Source organism: Hevea brasiliensis, chromosome 4 (genome assembly GCF_030052815.1).
Source record: "Hevea brasiliensis isolate MT/VB/25A 57/8 chromosome 4, ASM3005281v1, whole genome shotgun sequence".
Taxonomy (NCBI): Eukaryota; Viridiplantae; Streptophyta; class Magnoliopsida; order Malpighiales; family Euphorbiaceae; genus Hevea; species Hevea brasiliensis.
The window spans coordinates 23,049,496-23,068,818 of NC_079496.1; the positions used below are offsets into that span (position 1 = coordinate 23,049,496).

General features: G+C 27.3%; 1 protein-coding gene across 1 annotated transcript; it reads right to left on the minus strand.

Annotated features, from left to right (window-relative positions):
• Nucleotides 1–8,736: 8,736 nt before the first annotated feature.
• LOC131179431 (uncharacterized) lies at nucleotides 8,737–14,348 on the minus strand. The gene is made up of 3 exons (XM_058146276.1): nucleotides 13,075–14,348; nucleotides 12,903–13,029; nucleotides 8,737–9,018 (listed from the first exon to the last, which is right to left on the minus strand). Exons 1-3 carry the CDS (start codon nucleotides 14,346–14,348, stop codon nucleotides 8,737–8,739), a joined length of 1,683 nt encoding a protein of 560 aa, XP_058002259.1.
• Between the last annotated feature and the right edge of the window lie 4,975 nt (nucleotides 14,349–19,323).

The window sequence follows — 19,323 nt, forward strand, 5'->3', positions numbered from 1 at the left end:
AGTAAACAATACTCAGCAATAGTTTTATTTGTTATCGCAGATAAGAGAAAAGAAAAAGCAGCAGAGTGAGTTGCTAAGTTGACAAAGACTCCACTGAAGTTTTTGTATGGGTATTATTTTATACCCATGTAATTTAGTTGATGTAAATATGATGTTGTCCATATGTATCTATGTAGTAAATGAGCAGTTGTACACTTAAGTCTGTAATAATATTGTTTTTGATTTCCTTCTATAAATTGAAAATTGTTTATGTAAATTAAGTTAATCACAATGTTGATGAGTTTATTAAACTGTTTTTGAGAATGTTTGAATTGTGTATTTTGAATTGAGACTTGGTTGAACTGTGTGGATTTGAGACTACATTGGAGGTTGGGGTTGAGAAATAAAATTATTGGGAGTGCTTTCACAGGTTTTGAAGAATTAATTTTTCCCAATTATAGATAAAACTCTGCCAAAATTTTTATAAAATTTGCGAAAACTTTAAATTGATTGAAAATTTGATATGTGGTTTAACTTAAATTAAAAGTTTTTAATACTTGTCAAAATTGTTCACCACCTTCAAAAGGAAATAGAATTGCTTTAAAATTCCTTGTAGTGTAGTTAATGGATTATCAGTAGGCAAAGTTCGATAATTCATTAAGTATACTATGGGATCATGTTATGCCTTACGGAGAGGTAAGGTGTGACACATGTTATCCTCTATAATATAATAATAATAATAATAATAATAATAATAATAATAATAATAATAATAATAATAATAATAATAATAAGTTATTGATGGCTATTAGTTTAAAAAAAATTGACCAGTAATTTGTGATCTTACAATTAATCATAAATATTCTCCTTTATACTAATTATTTTTTATTTTTTTATTTTTCTTTTAATTATCATTATTATTTATAATACTATCTTAACATTTATGATTTAAAGTATTATTTTTTTTAAATTTAATTTTTAAAAATTAAGATATTTTGTAATTAAATGTAATATTTAAAAATTATTTATATTATTTTATAAATACCAATTATTATTTAATTTTTTATTTCTCTTTTAATTATTATTATTATTTACAATAGTAACTTAACATTTATGATTTATTATTATTATTATATATATAAAGCAGAGAGATATTCCTAAGAAAATGACATGTGGCATTTTCCTTGAAAAGCTTACCACGTGTCACCTTCTATAAATACTCTCATTTATATTAATTATTATCTAAGTTTTTTTTTCATTTCTATTTTAATTATTATTATTATTATTATTATTATTATTATTATTTACAATACTACCTAAATATTTATGATTTAAATTATTATTATTTTTATTTAATTTTTAAAAGTTAAGAAATTTTTTAATTAAATGTAATATTTAAAAATTATTTATATTATTTTATAAATATTAATTATTATTTAATTTTTTTATTTCTCTTTTAATTATCATTATTATTTGTAATATTATCTTAATATTTATTATTTAAATTATTATTATTTTTAATTTGATTTTTAAATATCATGACATCTTATGATTAAATGTAATATTTAAAAATTATTAAAAAAATTTTTAATAAATTTATTTATGAAAAATATTATTTGCTACGTATTACTCTCTATAATAATAATAATAATAATAATAATAATAATAATAATAATAATAATAATAATAATAATAATAAAACGTTATTGATAGCTATTAGTTTAAAGAAAATTAACTATTAATTTATGATCTCATAATCAATCATAAATATTTTTTTTGTACTAATTATCATTTAATTTTTTTATTTTTTTTAATTATCATTGTTATTTACAATACTACTTTCACTTTTATGATTTAAATTATTATTTTCTTTCAAATTTAATTTTAAAAAATTAAGACATTTTATAATTAAATGTAATATTTAAAAATTATTTATATTATTTTATAAATATTAATTATTATTTAATTTTTTATTTCATTTTTAATTATCATTATTAGTTACAATATTACCTTAATATTTATGATTTAAATTATTATTTTCTTTAAAATTTAATTTTTAAAAATTATGACCTTTTATGATTAAATGTAATATTTAAAAATTATTTATATCATTTTTTTAATAAATTTATTTATGCAAAACATTATTTGCCACATGTTACCCTCGATAATAACAATAATAATAAAAAGTTATTAACGACAGTTTAAACAAAATTAACTATTAATTTATGATTTTATATAATCAACTATCATATAATTTAATAAACCTTAAATTATTTCATATCTTTAATAAATATTTTTATTAAATTGTTATATTTTTTATTTTTTTTATTATGAAATCTTTGTTAAAAAATTTGAGAGACAAAAAGTATAGTCTGTATAAAATATTATAAAAATAAAATATAGAGATTTGACTTATTTATAATTAATATATATTATTTTTTATGTTAATAATTTAATATTCTTTTATTTCACTTTCTTAAGATTAATTAATACTTATTATTATTATTATTATCATTATGGCCAATTTATGATGATTTAATTGAAACAATCAAGTAAATAGAAAATGTTTTACTTATATAAAAATTAAATTTGAATGCTTTTGTTTCTGTTTTTCAATTAAATAATATTTAATTATAAATTAATTTTTATTTAAATAGTTTTCATTTATTTGTATATATATAGTGTGTCATACGAAACATTTGATATACATAAAACACTCTCTTCTCATTAAGTATTTTTATTTCACCTAAATGCTCTTATGTCTTTTTTTGATTTGCACTATTTTTCTTATTATTTCCTTCAAAAATTATTAGTTATCATTCTCAAAATTTGTTTATTTAAATATATTTAATTAATATTTATTTAATTATTAATTTTTTTTATAAATTTCTTATTTAATATTTCTTAACTTTTTGAATATTTTATTTTATTATAATTATATATTGAATACAATGATAATTAATATTTTGATTATCCATATTTTATTATCATTAATTTTAAACAGAATTATTTTTAAATTTTTGTTAAATATCTATATTTTTTCACACAAATTATCTCTCAACTATATTTTTATATAGAATTAGAATTTTAAAAATAAATTACAAATAAGATTGTATCGAAAATTTAGCTAAAAATAAATATGATTAAAAATAATTAAAGTTATAGTATTAAAATTATGAAATCTTACTTTTGAAAAATAGTATGTATTTTTAATATTTCTTACATTAATAGAAAGTGACGATATTTTAAAATTTTATTTTTTATGAAGTATATTTATCTTATGTTATAAATTTATGTAAAGTGTAACTATTTTTGTTAAAGAATTATTTTATAAAATATATAAGATTAATAAAAAAAATTTACACTTAAGTATAATATTTGTAAAAAATAATATAATAGAATGATATTTTTAATCAATAATAATGTTATATATTTTCATTATTAATAAATTTAAATAGTTCAATTCATTATTAGTAATTTATTTTTTTATATTAATAACAAAAAATATTGTATTTATATAATATTATTTCTCATTAATTTAATATATTTTCTGTAATTTTGAAAAAAAATATCAATTTACATGAATTATGAGATAAAATATAAAAATTTCATGAAATTTAAATTATTTTTTAAATAAAGTATTTTTATTATATTTTAAATAAAATAATCATAGAAAATATTATTAATATATGTTTAAAAAAAATTTAATAGATATTTTAGTTAATTATATTATAAATTAATTAAAATTTATTATTATAACAAATAAAAATTTATTCAATTTAAATTAAATATTCAACTCAACTAAACTTTTATCCCAATAATTTGGGATCGGCTATATAGATTCTCTTTCTCTATTCTAAACGATTTTGGGTTAAATTCTCATAAATGTATAATGTTTTTACGTCATATTGTACTATTCTCCTCCAAGTCAGTTTAGGTCTACCCCTTCTTTTTTTTCTATCTTCTAACCTAATGTGCTCTACTTGTCTAATTGGAGCATTTGTATGTCTACGCTTTACAGGACCAAATCTCAATTTCCTTCTCTCAACTTATTTTAAATTGACACCACTCATACATTTTCTCTAATACTCTTATTATGAACTCAAATTAAATTAAATAAAAAAAACTTTTAATTTAAAATTAATTTAATAATAATAATTTAATTTATTTAAAATATAAATAAAATTAAAATTAAAATATAAAAATTATAAATTATTAATGCATAAGATGAGCCTTATGTTAGTTTCAATACAAAGACGGAATTGGTCTCTTTCTGTGGTAGTGCTCATGATCCATCGCTGCAATTTGTTGACACGTAATTATCCTATTCATTCGTTACAATGCATTTCAAATTCTCTCTTTCATCTTGACCTCTTCTCCTTCGTTTGATTTCTCCTATTAATTATTTCGTAATTCAAAGCTACATTCAAATGGGTAATTGGCATCTTCGAAAATGGCTACACTACATATATTATGGCTGCTGCTGCCCATTTATTATCCACAATTTAAAATTACTTGCTAATATATATATATATATATATATATATATATATATATATATATATATATATATATATATATATATTAATTGTATACATATATTTATACAAATATTATCTTCAATACAAAATTTGGTGTTGATATAGAATTAATTGAAAATAAATAAATGAATATAGCACTATAAATCAAAATATTATTTATTGTTTGTATGACTTCTATTAATTTTTTTAATTTAAGATTTTATAATTTTAAAAATAATTTTAATTTTATTAAACCAAAATTTTTTTGTTCTTAATTTATTCTGTTTGAAAATTAAAATTTTATAAAAGCTTAATTTGATTAATTTTTTTTATCGATTCTCATGTTTAAAAATATAATGGTTTTATTTGAAATACCACACGATGATACTTGATTTATATTTATTTTAAAATGATTTGTTTTGAATTAAAAAAATTAATTTCTTTCATTTGAAATATGAAATTGACAAAAAAATATTAAATTAAATTCTTATAAAATTTTAATTTCTAAAATAAAGAAGAAATAAATGAATTTAATTTTTTTAATATAAAAAAATATAAACTATGATAAACAAACAATGATTTAAGTTAAAAAAATTAATTATTTTATTTAAATATGAAAACTAACTAAAAATAAATCAACTAAATTGAATTTTTATAAAATTAATATAGGAATATAATTATATAGAAATTGAATTATTATTTTTTTTTATAAATGATTCTCTTTTTCCAAATGAAGCCTTAATAGGTTATGTCGTATTTGCTTACGTCATTTGCTATTCATTAAGGCTGAATAGAGAATAAAGTCCACTTTTGACCGAGCAGAATTCGGTTTAAATTGAAAAATTAAATTGAATTGAATTAATTTAATTTATTTGATTCGGTTTTAAAATTTAATCGGTGCAGCTCGATTTTACATTATAAAAATTTCGGTTATTTCGGTTCGGTTTGGTTTTGAAGAGAAAAATTATTTAAATCGAACCGAACCCAATAGTAATTTATATATTCAAATCGAATCAAATCGAACTGAATCGATTTTTGAATTGATTTATTTTTATGAGAAATTTATGAATTATATTTAATTATATATATATTAATTATTTAATTTCATTGATTAATGGTTATTTGGTTCAAACCAAAGTCAAAATTAGACCAAATAACTTAAAAATCAAGTCTAAATTAAAAAATCAATCAAAAATTAAAACCAATCGATTTAAATCGAACCAAAACGAAATATAGCGATTCGATTCGATTTCTCACCAATTTCGGTTCGATTTGATTTCTAAAATTTAAAATTTAATTTTTATAATTTAATTCGGTTCGGTTCGAATCGAATGCTCACCCCTACTTTTGACAACCAAAAACATATGATAATTAATTAATACTAAAATAATAATGCAACAGAAAATAGAGATTAAAATATCAAAATCTCTGTTCGTAGCCTTAATAAAATTAAATAATAATATCTACTGATTGGTATTCTTATGTCTTCCAAAGAATCAGTGGAGGATTTCAAATTTGAGTTTTACTCTATTTTTTATATATTTTTTTCTTTTAATTCATATGTTTTGTTATGAAATGAAAAGGTTTTTTTTTTTCTAATAAATAAAACGGACATTAAAAAAATAATGGACATACATTTTTTATATATTTTAAATAATATAATTTTTATTTTCTTTGATTCAAGCAAGGAGTTAGAGTATAGTAAAAAATTTGCCTACACTTGATTTATTATATATCTAAGATATAAATATGTAGATTGTATTTATTTGATATATAAATCTTATATATAAAACATATCTTAAATCTATAATGAATCAGGTCTAGATAAAAATTTTTTATATATTATTTAATTTAAATTAACCAAATGTTATACACCAATCGGTAATAAGGGATAAGCACAGAAGAACATTAATTATAAATGATTACTATTGTCCCAAAGGAAGTGACTAAGAGGAGGGTGAATTGAACACTTTAGGTAATTTTTCAGTCCTTATTCAAGACTTAATGAAAAATTATAGCTTTGCACTTCTATATATGTATATAACTCTGTTTTTAAGATGTAATTTAAGTGATCCAACAAGTTATGCACAAATAGCAGCTCATACACAAAATAATCACTTAATTTCAAGTGTATCTTTTCACATATAAATCAGAATTTACAAGTTTAATTGTTCAAGCTCAGTATTAACTCAATAAAATAAATTCTCAACACATTCAATATATAATCACAGAAATAAAGTGTTGAAAATTAAAGAATTAAGAGAAGAAGAGAATCAAACACAAGGTTTATAGTCGTTCAACTCTCTTAGCCTACATCCACTCTTCCCAAAGTCCCACTTTGAGAGTCACTCCACTATTTGATCTTTTTCAACAGGCAAGATTCAAAGCCTTTACAATCTCAGCAAGCTTCCAAGGTGCTTGAGAACCTTTACAACGTCTTTGCTTCCCACAAAGGACCACAAGCTTCACAAGGTGCTTGAAAACCTCCCACAAGCTTCACAAGGTGCTTGAAAACCTTCCACAAGTGAAAACCTTCCACAAGTGTGTCCTCACACTTACACAACCTTAAATAGGTTTTGGTGTAGAAGAAATCACTTTCAATAACTCTCAGATATATAATTTAATGCTAAAAGATTAAGAGAAAAGATTTGCCACTCAAGCTCAAGAGTATATGAATGAAAGATTTAAAATAAGTACAATAAATTCTCAATGAATAGGAACACTTTCATTAGTTAGAATTGCAGTAAATGATGCCTTTTATAGGTGCTTTTCATTGCTAAAAATGTCTACTGAAGAGTGTGTCTAACGACTATTTAATTTTCAAAAAACTAGCCATTACTTCTTTGAAAATCGTGTAGCAGAGTTGTGTCAGGTCAGAGTATGAAAATAGTTAAATAAAATTTTCACTGGTTAACTAGTTTCGTAAGACAAAAAATTTTAGACAATAAAACTAGTTAACTAATTTTCACGACAGGTTAACTAATTTCGCTACTGTCTGACTTAAATTTTGAAAATTTGAGTTTTTTAAGGAAGGTTGTAAAAATTACTTTGACCATTCAAAAACCTTAGAAATGATATAAAAACACTTTCTAAACTCTTGAATCTAAAAACAAAATTGATTTTAGGTCTTAAATGGCATAATCTCTCCAATCTTTTACAATGGACCTAAGAACTCAATTTCTATCCTATTTCTTTATGGACTTTGATTCTTCTTGTATTATACAAGATAATAATCTCCTTTTGTATCAGCCATGTCAATAGAATAGTCTTTCCATTAATGTCTTTGCATATCATGACCTATAAAATCATTTCAAATACTTATGCACAAAGGGTTAATGTATATTTCATTAAGTTTTGTTATCATCAAAACCAAGCTTATTATAGCTTACGGGGCCTACAATCTCCCCCTTTTTGATGATATCAAAACTTAATGAATCTATAAAGATCATAAAAAATCAATTGTATAACTATCTACATATGTCATGTATGTAAGAACTTGCTTTGAGACAAGCTCCCCCTATATATATGCACACAATCATTCAAAATGCAATAAAATTGAGAAGCTACAAAATAGCTCCCCCTAAAGCTGATATTCAAAGCATTTTGAAGATAACAATATAAGTAACATGTTAAATAATTTCCAAGATCAATTCATCCAAGATCAATTCAATCATCATATATAAGATATATCAACCATAAGTCAATCATAAAAGATCATCATCATATCTTCAATAACTTTCCAAAATAAGTCCAAAATATCAATATCAGAATATGAATCATATAACCACTGAACAAAATTAGTTAACTAAAAATGTACCCAGTTAACTAAAAACATTCTGTCAGTTAAAACATTTTCCTATCTTCTCCTAATTTCTGCCCCTTTTTGACATCAACAAAAAGATAGACATTTTCCTATTTTATCCTACTTTCTCCCCTTTTTGAAAAATAGACAAAAAGACACAATTTTGAAATCTCAAGGTTTATCTTTGCTACCAAGGATTCTGCCACTTCTCCTAAGGTGAGTAGGATTAACAGGTTTGGCTTGTTTCTTCTTCTTTGGGGGGTCTTTTTCAGGTATGGTTACTTGGATTTTTGGAGAAATGGGTAGAACTAATTTTCTAGCTTGTGCTTTGGTTCTTCTAGGGCCATATTGCATGGGTAAAGAGATGGTTGATTCAGGTACTGGTTGAGAGGCAGTAGGAACAGGGTTTGGTTAATCAGAGGATGGGTCTTGTGACTACTCTTCTTTCTTTTTGTCAGCATCTTCCTTCTCCTCTTCTTGTCTTGAACCATTTCTGCCTTCACTTTTTCCATTTTCACTGCTACTATTGCTGTTAGTATGAGATGAGGAGGATTCTCTTGATTTTTCCTTGTCAGGTTCTTGTTCTGCTTCTGATTCCTCTTTTGCAGATTCTTCCTTCTCAACATTTTTCTCTACTTCTTCATCCTCAGCTAGCTTGCTTTCTTCTTTTTCCTTTTCAGCAGCTTCTAAATGCTCCTTGTAACACCTCTTACCCGACTACAGTGTAGCTGAGCAAAGTGTGCTACATTCGGTGCCAGAGCACTCTAACTTATCTTACTTTACTTCTTTAAAAATTTTGTTCTCGTTATATTTTAATATCAATTATTTTTAGACGGAGAAACCAGTAGAGTTTCCCCTATTTTATTATCAGTTGGCGTACTTCACTGTTCACCTGCTTGAAATTTTCAATAATATTTTACAATAAAAATCTCATCAATTATTCTCATAACCATCTCATAATTCACATCTCATTCATATATCTCAATTTTATATTCATTTCCATGCATTTCCATTCATGCACAATTTATATATATAAATTCTCAAGTTTCATTAATTTACATGATTTACAAATTAATTACAGTTCCATAATCTTTTTTTCAACATACAATTCATAGTTTACATTACAAATAATAACTAATTATAATGTACAAAATACATAATATGATCTATATGGGCCCTATCTACATGCATTGCTGAGGAGGTGACAACCTTGAACACTCTGCAGATCAGAACTCTAAAATCTCTGTTTAGTATTCGCTGGGCTTTAACTTCAGTACCTGCGCGAGAAAACAAATCCATCGCACTAAGCATTGCTGCTTAGTGGTGCAATAATATAACAAGAAATAATGTATACAAATAAAAATAATTGGAGCATATTTTCTATACTCGAGAATTTTACTGGGTTCATATGAAATTTGCCATACAATATATATTTTTTTTGTCATTTATGTAGTACATTTTTTTTGTCATTTATGTTGCTCTCTAGAATCACTTCTTTCATAAGTTTACAATAATCATTTATATAATGTACAAATAAATCTAAAATTTATACTTATACTTATATTCTTATGAAAATCACATTTGTAATGTTATTTAAGTTATAATTCTTCTACTAGTCTTTTTATCACTTCCTTGATACTTTTTAAGTAGTTTATAATAATTTTGTAATATTTAAAATTTTTAGAACTAGTTTAATTTACTTCAGATCATTCTAAGGAACAAATTTTTGGAGCTAATCTAATTTATTTCAGAACTTTTTCTCATTTATTTACTTCATGCATTTTTAATTGCTAATATTCATAACTTATTTTAATAAATTAGACTGCCCAAGTAACCTACGACAGGCTGACTAAACTGGATAACGGGTCGTTGGCACTGGACACCGCGGTGCCTCGGGCCGTCATACCATGGGACGCAGAACGTCAACCACGTATGCAGTTAGTATGGCTAAAAAGCCATGATAACACATAATCGGGCATTAAGCCATGAGTGCGGGCATAAAGCCATGAATGTGGGCATAAAGCTATGAATACGGGCATAAAGCCATAAATACAGGCATAAAACCTTTAGCAGTACTGCTAAAATAATACCCTATTGGCATGCCAAACTATCCAATCTGACACACATGTCTAGGCAATACAAGGGCACATAATATCATTAAACATTAATATATTATATTTTATGACTTCATTATTTCATAATAATTTTCAATCATAATGTATACATTCATTTGATCATATATATGATCACAATTCACATAAATTATCCTTTTATATCATTGTACTCAAAGTACTTTTCCTTTCTACAATAATGAGAACTAATGTCTCATTCATACATTAATATGATTCATTTATTCATTCATTATGTTATTCATATTGATCACAATTCAAAAAAATGGTTCACATGTACCATTATATTCAAAACATTTTTCCTTTCTCATTTATACATTTTATGAATTCTATTTGTGATGGGCATATAAGCCCTAACTACCCATTCACATCAATTAGGTGACTTACTTTTCATGTTTCAATTCATGGATTTCAAATTTATGGCCTTAATTTCCCTTTAACAATATAGTTCTTACACTTTGTGTCTTTATATTACTATTCACATTACTATTCACTCAAATTGTTGACTTTTTAATACATTATGAATTTATTGAACCTAAGTTCACCAAGATACCACATTTTGCATTCTAAAGTTGTTGGTATTGGTTGCCAATACCATTTCAAAGCTTAGTGTTAGTTATTCACAATTTTCAGATTTTAAGTATTAAGTTTACTGTTCCATTGGTCATTTGTACAGTAGGAATTTGACAAAATTGTCTTCATGAAAGTTGTTCCTTGTTGTGTCTAGTTACATTTCTTTTTTTGAATCACTCTATTTGGAGTTTTGTAACTCAAGTTATGGTCATTTTACCATAACTGGCAGGATTGACCTGTACCCAGAATTTCTGGGCAATTTGGTTCTGCCAGATTTAGTATCCTAATTTGGACTAGCAATTTGAATTGGTTAGGTTGGGAATTTGATTCTGTGTTCTTCATGAAAATTGTAGGTCTATGTCTCATCTTTCTACTGGTAAAATTATAGATCAATTAAACTTTTCTACACTGAGTTATGACCATTTGAACAAATACTGTTCATTTGGTCATTTTCTAGGGACAGCATGTTGGTCACCCAGATTAGGGTAATTTTTAGGTCAACTTGATTTGGTTTTCTGGGTAGGGTTTCTTCACTAAATTGTGCCATTATATGTCTAGTTTCATGTCTAATTGGCCTTGTAATAATTGAACCTATACAACTCCATTTATAGCTGCCCAAACCTGCTGGACTCACAACCAGTCCTACAGGTCACCAAGGGTAGCATGCCTAAACTCAACTCCACTATCCTTACTTACTTCAATTCCTCTTCACACACATTCAAATGGTCACTAATTGACCATTACAAGGTTAATATACCATTTCATAAGCAAAACTCCAATTTTTCACAAACCCTAATTCCCAAGTGTCCATTTCATACTTTTCATGTCATCTAACACATCCAACACACATAGTTCAACATCTAACTCAAGCTATCTCATCACCAACCACTTCTAAACAATTCAAGTCATACAAATGAAAAAATCTCATCCTTTTCCCATGGCTGTAAATTTTCATACACACTTCAATATAATTGTTTTGTTCACTTTTACAACAAATTCACATTTAATTTCTCTTCCTAACAAGGATTAAAAAGATAGGGAAGTGAGTATAGGCACTAACCTTGTTGGAGCTACTCCCAAGCTTGCCAAAACTTTTCTTTTTCCTCTTCAAATTGCTGTCCAATGCTTGCTCTAGTGGTAGGGATAATTTTTCATGAAGAGAAATTAGGGTTTGGAGGTGATTTGGTGGGTTAGCTCAAGCTTGATCAAGCTTCCATAGAGTTTTCTTTCCTCTCTCTCTCTCTCTACGTTTTTGGCTGCCCAAAGGTTGAAGATGTAGATTGTTTGTCAATTTATGTCTAATTTATCTCCTTTTAATTGGCTTGTTGAGTTGTGATTGGTGGAGACCTAACTAATGACAGCATATGATGTCATAATTAGGTATTTTCCTTCATTTTCTTTTCTTTTCTTCTCTACTCATTTTCAATTAAATTTTTAGCAATATTTATTCATATTTTAGATCATAATAATTATTTACTTAACTAGACAAGTTGGCCAAAAATCATATCTGAAGACGAAATGATTAAAATGCTCTCCATTTGCCTTATTGAGCCCAAATCGTTTGTACCGATCAAAAATTTTTTTTAAACCTTTTCTTGGCATTCTAATGCCATAGAAACCTCAATGACTCTTCTCTGGAGTCCCAAAAATTATTTTATGAATTTTTCCCCGGGTCTGGGGTCGGTAACTATCTTTACTGATACTTCCCCGTAAGGTCACCAATCGCTAGAGCACCGTCTCATTTAACTTGATTGTATTTTATTTCTAAAATTTTCCTTAATTTTTCTTATTAATATTTGAGTTAGTTATGGTTCCTTACTTTAGTTTAAATATTTTTCTAGATGTTCTAGCTGTCCGGACTGACACCGATCACCGAAACAGTAGAATGTACGGAATTACTACAGTGAGGGTGTTACACTCATCTTCTTTTTCCTCTTCGGAAATTTTTACTCCACTTAGTCCAACAGCCTTTGCATTGCTAGGACCAGCAGTACCTTGTGAGTAGCTTCCAAAATCTCCAAACTTCCTAAAAGATTCACCAAACAGCATTTAAGCCATCTTCTTCATGAACCATTCTTGTCTATCCAATCTATTAATCAACATATCCATCTTTGCATTTTGCTTAGCCATAATTCCCTTCTTCAATTCATGAGATTTTTCTAAAATACGCAAGCTCAGTCCACTCATTTCTTTGATTTCCTTCATCATGTCCAGATTTGCTTTACTTATTTTCACAAAATCTGACATTTTCAGCTTCATTTTCTCTTTCTTCTTAGAGCTTTCCCCTTCATCTATCTTAGAACTTCTCTCTTTCAACTTGCTTATTGGGATGTCCGATTCTGTTTTAGAATTTGAATCTGATTTAGATTCAATCTCAATCTCAGTCTCTTCTTCTTGCTTTTTCTCTTCTTTCTTACTCCTTTTCCTATCATCATCAGTCTCGAATATCTCCTTAATGGGGATAGGATTGCTAAACTTCTTTTCTTTGCTCATGTCAACTCCCATAGCTTGAAATACAAGAGTTAAAGGCATAGCATATGGCAACCTTTTATGCTTACTAGACTTAGCAATCACTTTGAAAATTAAAAATGGCAAATTGAATATGATCTTATTAACCAAGTGCCACATAATGCATAAATCAAGGCTGTTTGCATATGAATGACTACCACTTCTAGGATTGAGCAAATATTGAATGAAGGATTGTAGAATCCTAAAATTTTGAGGCACTAAACTAATATTGGTCATTTCATTTTTGGGTGTACCCTCCGAAAAAATCGACAATTGAAATGCCTTCTCATCATATCCTTCAAGCTTCCTAGTATCTTTGAAGGTTCCAATCCTATTTCCATCATTTGGTAGGTTCAAAACAGAGGCTAAGAAATCTACATCAATAATATGACTTTTCTTCTTAACTTTCACACTAAAACTTTCTCCTTTAACACCTTCTTTCATACTCCCATAAAATTCTTGAATTAAATAAGGATAATAATATTCATTCAACTCAGAAAATTCCATCCAGCCTTGAAAAGTAAATAAATCTTCAAATTCATAAGGCAAATCAGAAAAAGAATCCCATTTAATGTACCTTAGCTCGAAAATATTCTGTTGTGCAAAGGGTTTCGAAGCAGGGGCCTTCTCCATTTTCTTCTTTTTCTTAAAAAGCTCTAACCCAGCAATACCAGTTCCTTTTCTTTTTCTTGCTCGTTCTGCCACTGTCTCTGTTTCTTCATCACTATTCTCAAGTTCAGTTTCTTCTTCTCTTTTCTTTTCTGATTTGCCAGTGGCTTTCATAGCATCACCCATAAATTTTTGAGGTTTGGTAGCCACTTGTTTTACCTTTGCCATCGATTCTTGGAGAATTTCAGTGTGAGAGAGAAGCGGCTTAAGGAAGAACGGGATTTTACCGTTTAGGGATTTTGAGAAGGAGAATTGGGGGTTTCTGGTTTTGAGAGAAATTTAGGTTTCTAAGAGAGTGGAGAATCAATTTGCAGCAGGAGATGAGGGAGTTTTTGAGAGATTGATTGAAGTGATATGTAGCAGTTACTAAAAAAAATTTCAAAATTTGAAACTGTGTATAGTTTTTCATGGAGAATCGGGAATTCCTTTTTGCCAAAACCCAAATTTACCCTTTAAAGACATAAAAAGAGCTTAACTATGCTTAGGGGTATATTTGTCAAAATAAATTATAGAGAGAGCAAAAATACCCATTAGAAAGAAAGTAATTTTAAAATAGGTGCATTTTCTCAAATGTACACAGAAGCAAAATTAGTTAACTAATTTTGAAACCCAGTTGGCTAAATATTATACAGGTATAAAACTAGACAACTGCAGTAAGAAAGTAGTTAACTAAAAACACTTATACTCATAATATAGCACTAACAACATATTTAACCAAATTATGTACTGAATTCATATCAAAAGCACCAACTATTATTCAATAGCTTCATTCATGCCAAGTTCCCTTCTAATCCTATAAAAGTTTTCCTCATTTAGGGGTTTTGTAAAAATGTCTGCAAGTTGTTGTTTTGTAGGAACAAACTCTAACTCAATGTCACCATTTTGAACGTGATCTCTAATAAAGTGATGTCTAATTTCTATGTACTTTGATCTGGAGTGTTGGACTGGATTTTTAGTTAGGTTGATGGCACTAGTGTTATCACACCTTATAGGAACATGATCAACCTTTATACCAAAATCCTCTAATTGTTGCTTCATCCATAGAATTTGAGCAACACAACTTCCTGTAGCAATGTATTCTGCTTCAGCAGTAGAAAGAGCTACAGAAGCTTGTTTCTTACTATGCCAAGACACTAAGGCATGACCTAGGAATTGGCAAGTACTCGAAGTAATCTTTCTATCCAATCTACTTCCAGTAAAGTTAGAATCACTATATCCAACTAGATCAAATGTGTCATATTTAGGATACCATAAACCAATTGAGTGTGTGCCAATGAGATATTTGAAAATCCTTTTAACAACAATTAGATGAGATTCCTTGGGACATGATTGAAACCGAGCACACAAACACACACTAAAATGAATGTTAGGTTTAGATGCAGTTAAATATAAAAGTGAGCCAATCATACCTCTAAATAGCTTTTGATCAACATCTTTACCTTTTTCATCCATTTCCAACTTGATGGTGGAGCTCATAGGAGTTCCAATACTCTTCAAATCATCCATCTTGAATTTCTTTAGCATATCTTTGATGTACTTGGATTGATTAATGAAGATGCCACCATTGAGTTGCTTAATTTGTAGTCCAAGGAAAAATGTAAGTTCACCCATCATGCTCATCTCAAATTCATTTTGCATCATCTTAGAGAAGCTTTTGCATAGAGAAGCATTAGTAGCACTAAAAATAATGTCATCAACATAAATTTGAACAATAAGCATATCTTGTTTGTGTGTTTTTGTGAAGAGTGTGTTGTCTACTTTTCCTCTTTGAAAATCATTATCTAAAAGAAACTTACTAAGCCTCTCATACCAAGCTCTAGGGGCTTGCTTCAATCCATATAAGGCCTTAGTGAGTTTATAAACATGATTAGGAAATTCATAGTTTTCAAAACTTGGTGGTTGTTCAACATAAACTTCTTCTGTTACACCTTACCCCTCCGTAAGGCATAACATGATCCCGTAGTATATCTAATAAATTACCGTATTTCGTCTATCGGTAACCCATTAAATATACTACAAGGGATTTTAAAATAATTTATGATCATTTTTATAGTGGTGGGAATGTTAAATATTTATTAAAAAGCCTTTAATTGAAATTTGGTTGTGGATCAAATCCTCGATTAAACTCTGGTTTTATGAAAATTTTTCAAAATTTTGGCAGAGTGCTGGCTGTATTTTGAGAAAACAGTTCTTCAAAACCTGCAAAGAAAAGCACTCCCAATATTTATACTCAACCATAACTCCAATATAAATCATTTTCATCTCCCAATTCAACACAATCAACTCAATTCAATTTTCAAGCCATACTTTTCATAAGGAAAACCATACATGAATTTCAAAACTCAGAAAGAAATTTGAATATCATTCTCATTAGGGTAATAAAATTAATATTACAAAAATATATAGATAAATAAAATCTCAAATTAATAATACAATAATTTCCATTTCATTACATACCAAAATATGATTATAAAAGCTCTTGTACAACTGCTCAAAGAAAATTTCATACATATTATTACATGAATACATCAAAATTTAATGTACAAGGGTATACCTATGATATACCCGGAGCCAGTCCCAATGTATCTTCAGGGAACCTTACTCAGCTGCTCTATGTTCCTTTCACCTGCGACAGCATACAAAGCTATCGCTAAGTGGTGAACTCAGTGTTGCATAACTATAATTTAAAACATAGTATCATATACCTTAGCAAAATTATAGCAAAGAATTTAGAAATCTGGATATTTATCAAATTCAAAAAAAATGAAAATATTCGTTGCCAATAATATAAATCATTTGTTAAAATGACTGTGATAAAAAAATTCAATTTATCAAATCACAGCTGGACATTTAAAGTAATTACAGCAATTTATGAAAATAAAGATTAATTTCAATAAAATCAATTATGCATAAATCCCATTTGAAATCAAAATTCTTTACTATTCAAAAACCATTCTTTATCTCACTAACTATGCAAGACTAATCCGGAAGGGCCATCTTCAGGGGGGATTCTAACTCCCTATGGTCGGGGAGATCGAATAGAGATTCTAACTCCCTATGGTCGGGGAGATGGAATCATCGTGCACATTACACACCACAATAATGCAACTTCCGAAAGGGCCAATGAAAAACTTAGATCTAACCTCTAATAAGAGGAGAATCTCAGCATGTGCACATATCATGGTAATTAAAACAAAGCTAACTCCATTGTCTTCTCAACAAATGAGAGAGACGGGTAATAACCTAGTCAAGTATCAATAGTGAGATATAAAACAATATAATGAATCTCTTTGTCATTTTTGTGAGCATAAATCACAATACAATTCAATTCAATGTCAATTTCAATATCCAATAATTTTTATGCTCATCATAATTCAAAATATATTTTATCACAATTTTTCCAAAACTAATTTATTCAATCCACAATAATGCTCATTAATTGTTGAAATACCATTTTACAAAGCGAAATTTATGCATACTATAACAATTTCAATAATTATTAAAATAAATCAAATACTTGATAAACATAATACATAAGGAAAATAATGTCATTTAATCATATGAAATATTCAGAACAAAATCAATTAAAAATTAGTTGTGCACAAACCTCTTTGTCGATTAGTTTACTCAAATTTTCGTTTCTCCTTCGAAGATCCCTTTCCAGTCTCTTTTTCAACTGAAACACATAATTTACAGTGTTTCAGTACTATATCTCATAATTAATTCATTAATTTATTTTATACCTGCTTAATTGTAGCCTTAAATTTGCTTAAAATGATATCCTTTGAATTTTACATTTTGTGTCACTATTTATTGCACTATTTAAGTCAAAATATTGATTTTTTCGTACTAAATAGGTCTATTAATTCTAATTACACTCATATACTGTATTTTGGGTGTCAATTTTGTTGGCATTGATTGCCAATTCAATTTTTAATTTCCCTAGGTGCAAATAAAAAAATTCAGTTTTGGGTCACTATTTTCTACTATTCCATTGGTTTGGTTAGTGTAAGAATTTAGCTAAGTATCCTCTATCAAAGTTGTTTTTTATTGTCTTAGCTTTAATTCCCTTTTTGACTCACTCCATTTGGAGTTTTATAGCTCAAGTTATGCCTATTTTTCTAAGGCTAGTCGGATTGGTCCAAACCCAAAATTCTGGGCACAATTCTAGTTCTGGCAGTTTTTGTGTACCGACTGCAGCTCACTTTTTGGATGGGTTATAGTCAGAATTTGGGTTTGTATTCTTCATAAAAGTTGTAGTGCTATGTCTCAGCTTTCCATCGGTATAAAATTCAGGTCACTTGAACCTTCCTACATCAAGTTATGGCCAAATGAACAAATACTGTTTATTTGGGCATTTTTATACAGTGGCAGTGTGCTAATTTCGGGTTTGACCTAATTGTTCACTAACTTAATGTCACTTTCAAGGCAGGGTTTCTACACAAAAATTGTGGCATTATATGTCTACTTTCATCTTCAATTGGCCTCATACTAATTAGAGTGGCAGAATTACAGTTTTGTTCTCCTAAGTGGACCAAGGTCAGGCTGTCCAGAATTGGACCCCTACCAATCTGAATTTGACTTAAATTCTCACCATTCAAACACATTCTAAATTACACCAATTAACCATTTAAAACCTCACTTAGGTCAAAGTACATCAATTTACTAAATTCTCAAATTTTCCCTCTAAAACCCTAAGGGTCAAGAACCCTAATTTATCAATAACTCCAATTTATACAATTAAATTGCATACTTCACATTTCTACACTCATTCAAGCATGTTTACATAATTAATTTCATCAAAATCACTCAAATTTCCCTTCTCCCAAACATGGCCGAAATTCAAGGGGTCCCTCATGTGCATGATTTTCATGATTCTTAGCATAAATTCATCAATTTCCTACTTGATTCAAGTATCTAAATCATAAAGAAAGAAAGAATTTGAAGAAAAATCACTAACCTTTGTATAGCTTTTCAATCTTCAATTTCTTTAACTTTTTCTTTTTTCTTTCTCCTTCAATCTTCTTTCCAAGGTTTGATTATAATTTTTATTCAAGGAAATTAAAGGATTTAGGGTGAAAATTGGGGTTTAGAAAGCTTAAGTATAAGCTTTTATGGTGGAAATTTGAGAGAGGGACAAGAG

Coding starts and splice junctions, on each gene's coding strand:
- LOC131179431 (XM_058146276.1), bottom strand. CDS start 14,348: ATGGCAAAGGTAAAACAAGTGGCTACCAAACCTCAAAAATTTATGGGT. Junction 13,030..13,074: donor AGATTGGATAGACAAGAATG/GTTCATGAAGAA, acceptor TGAATCTTTTAG/GAAGTTTGGAGATTTTGGAA. Junction 9,019..12,902: donor AGTGTAACACCCTCACTGTA/GTAATTCCGTAC, acceptor GCTACACTGTAG/TCGGGTAAGAGGTGTTACAA.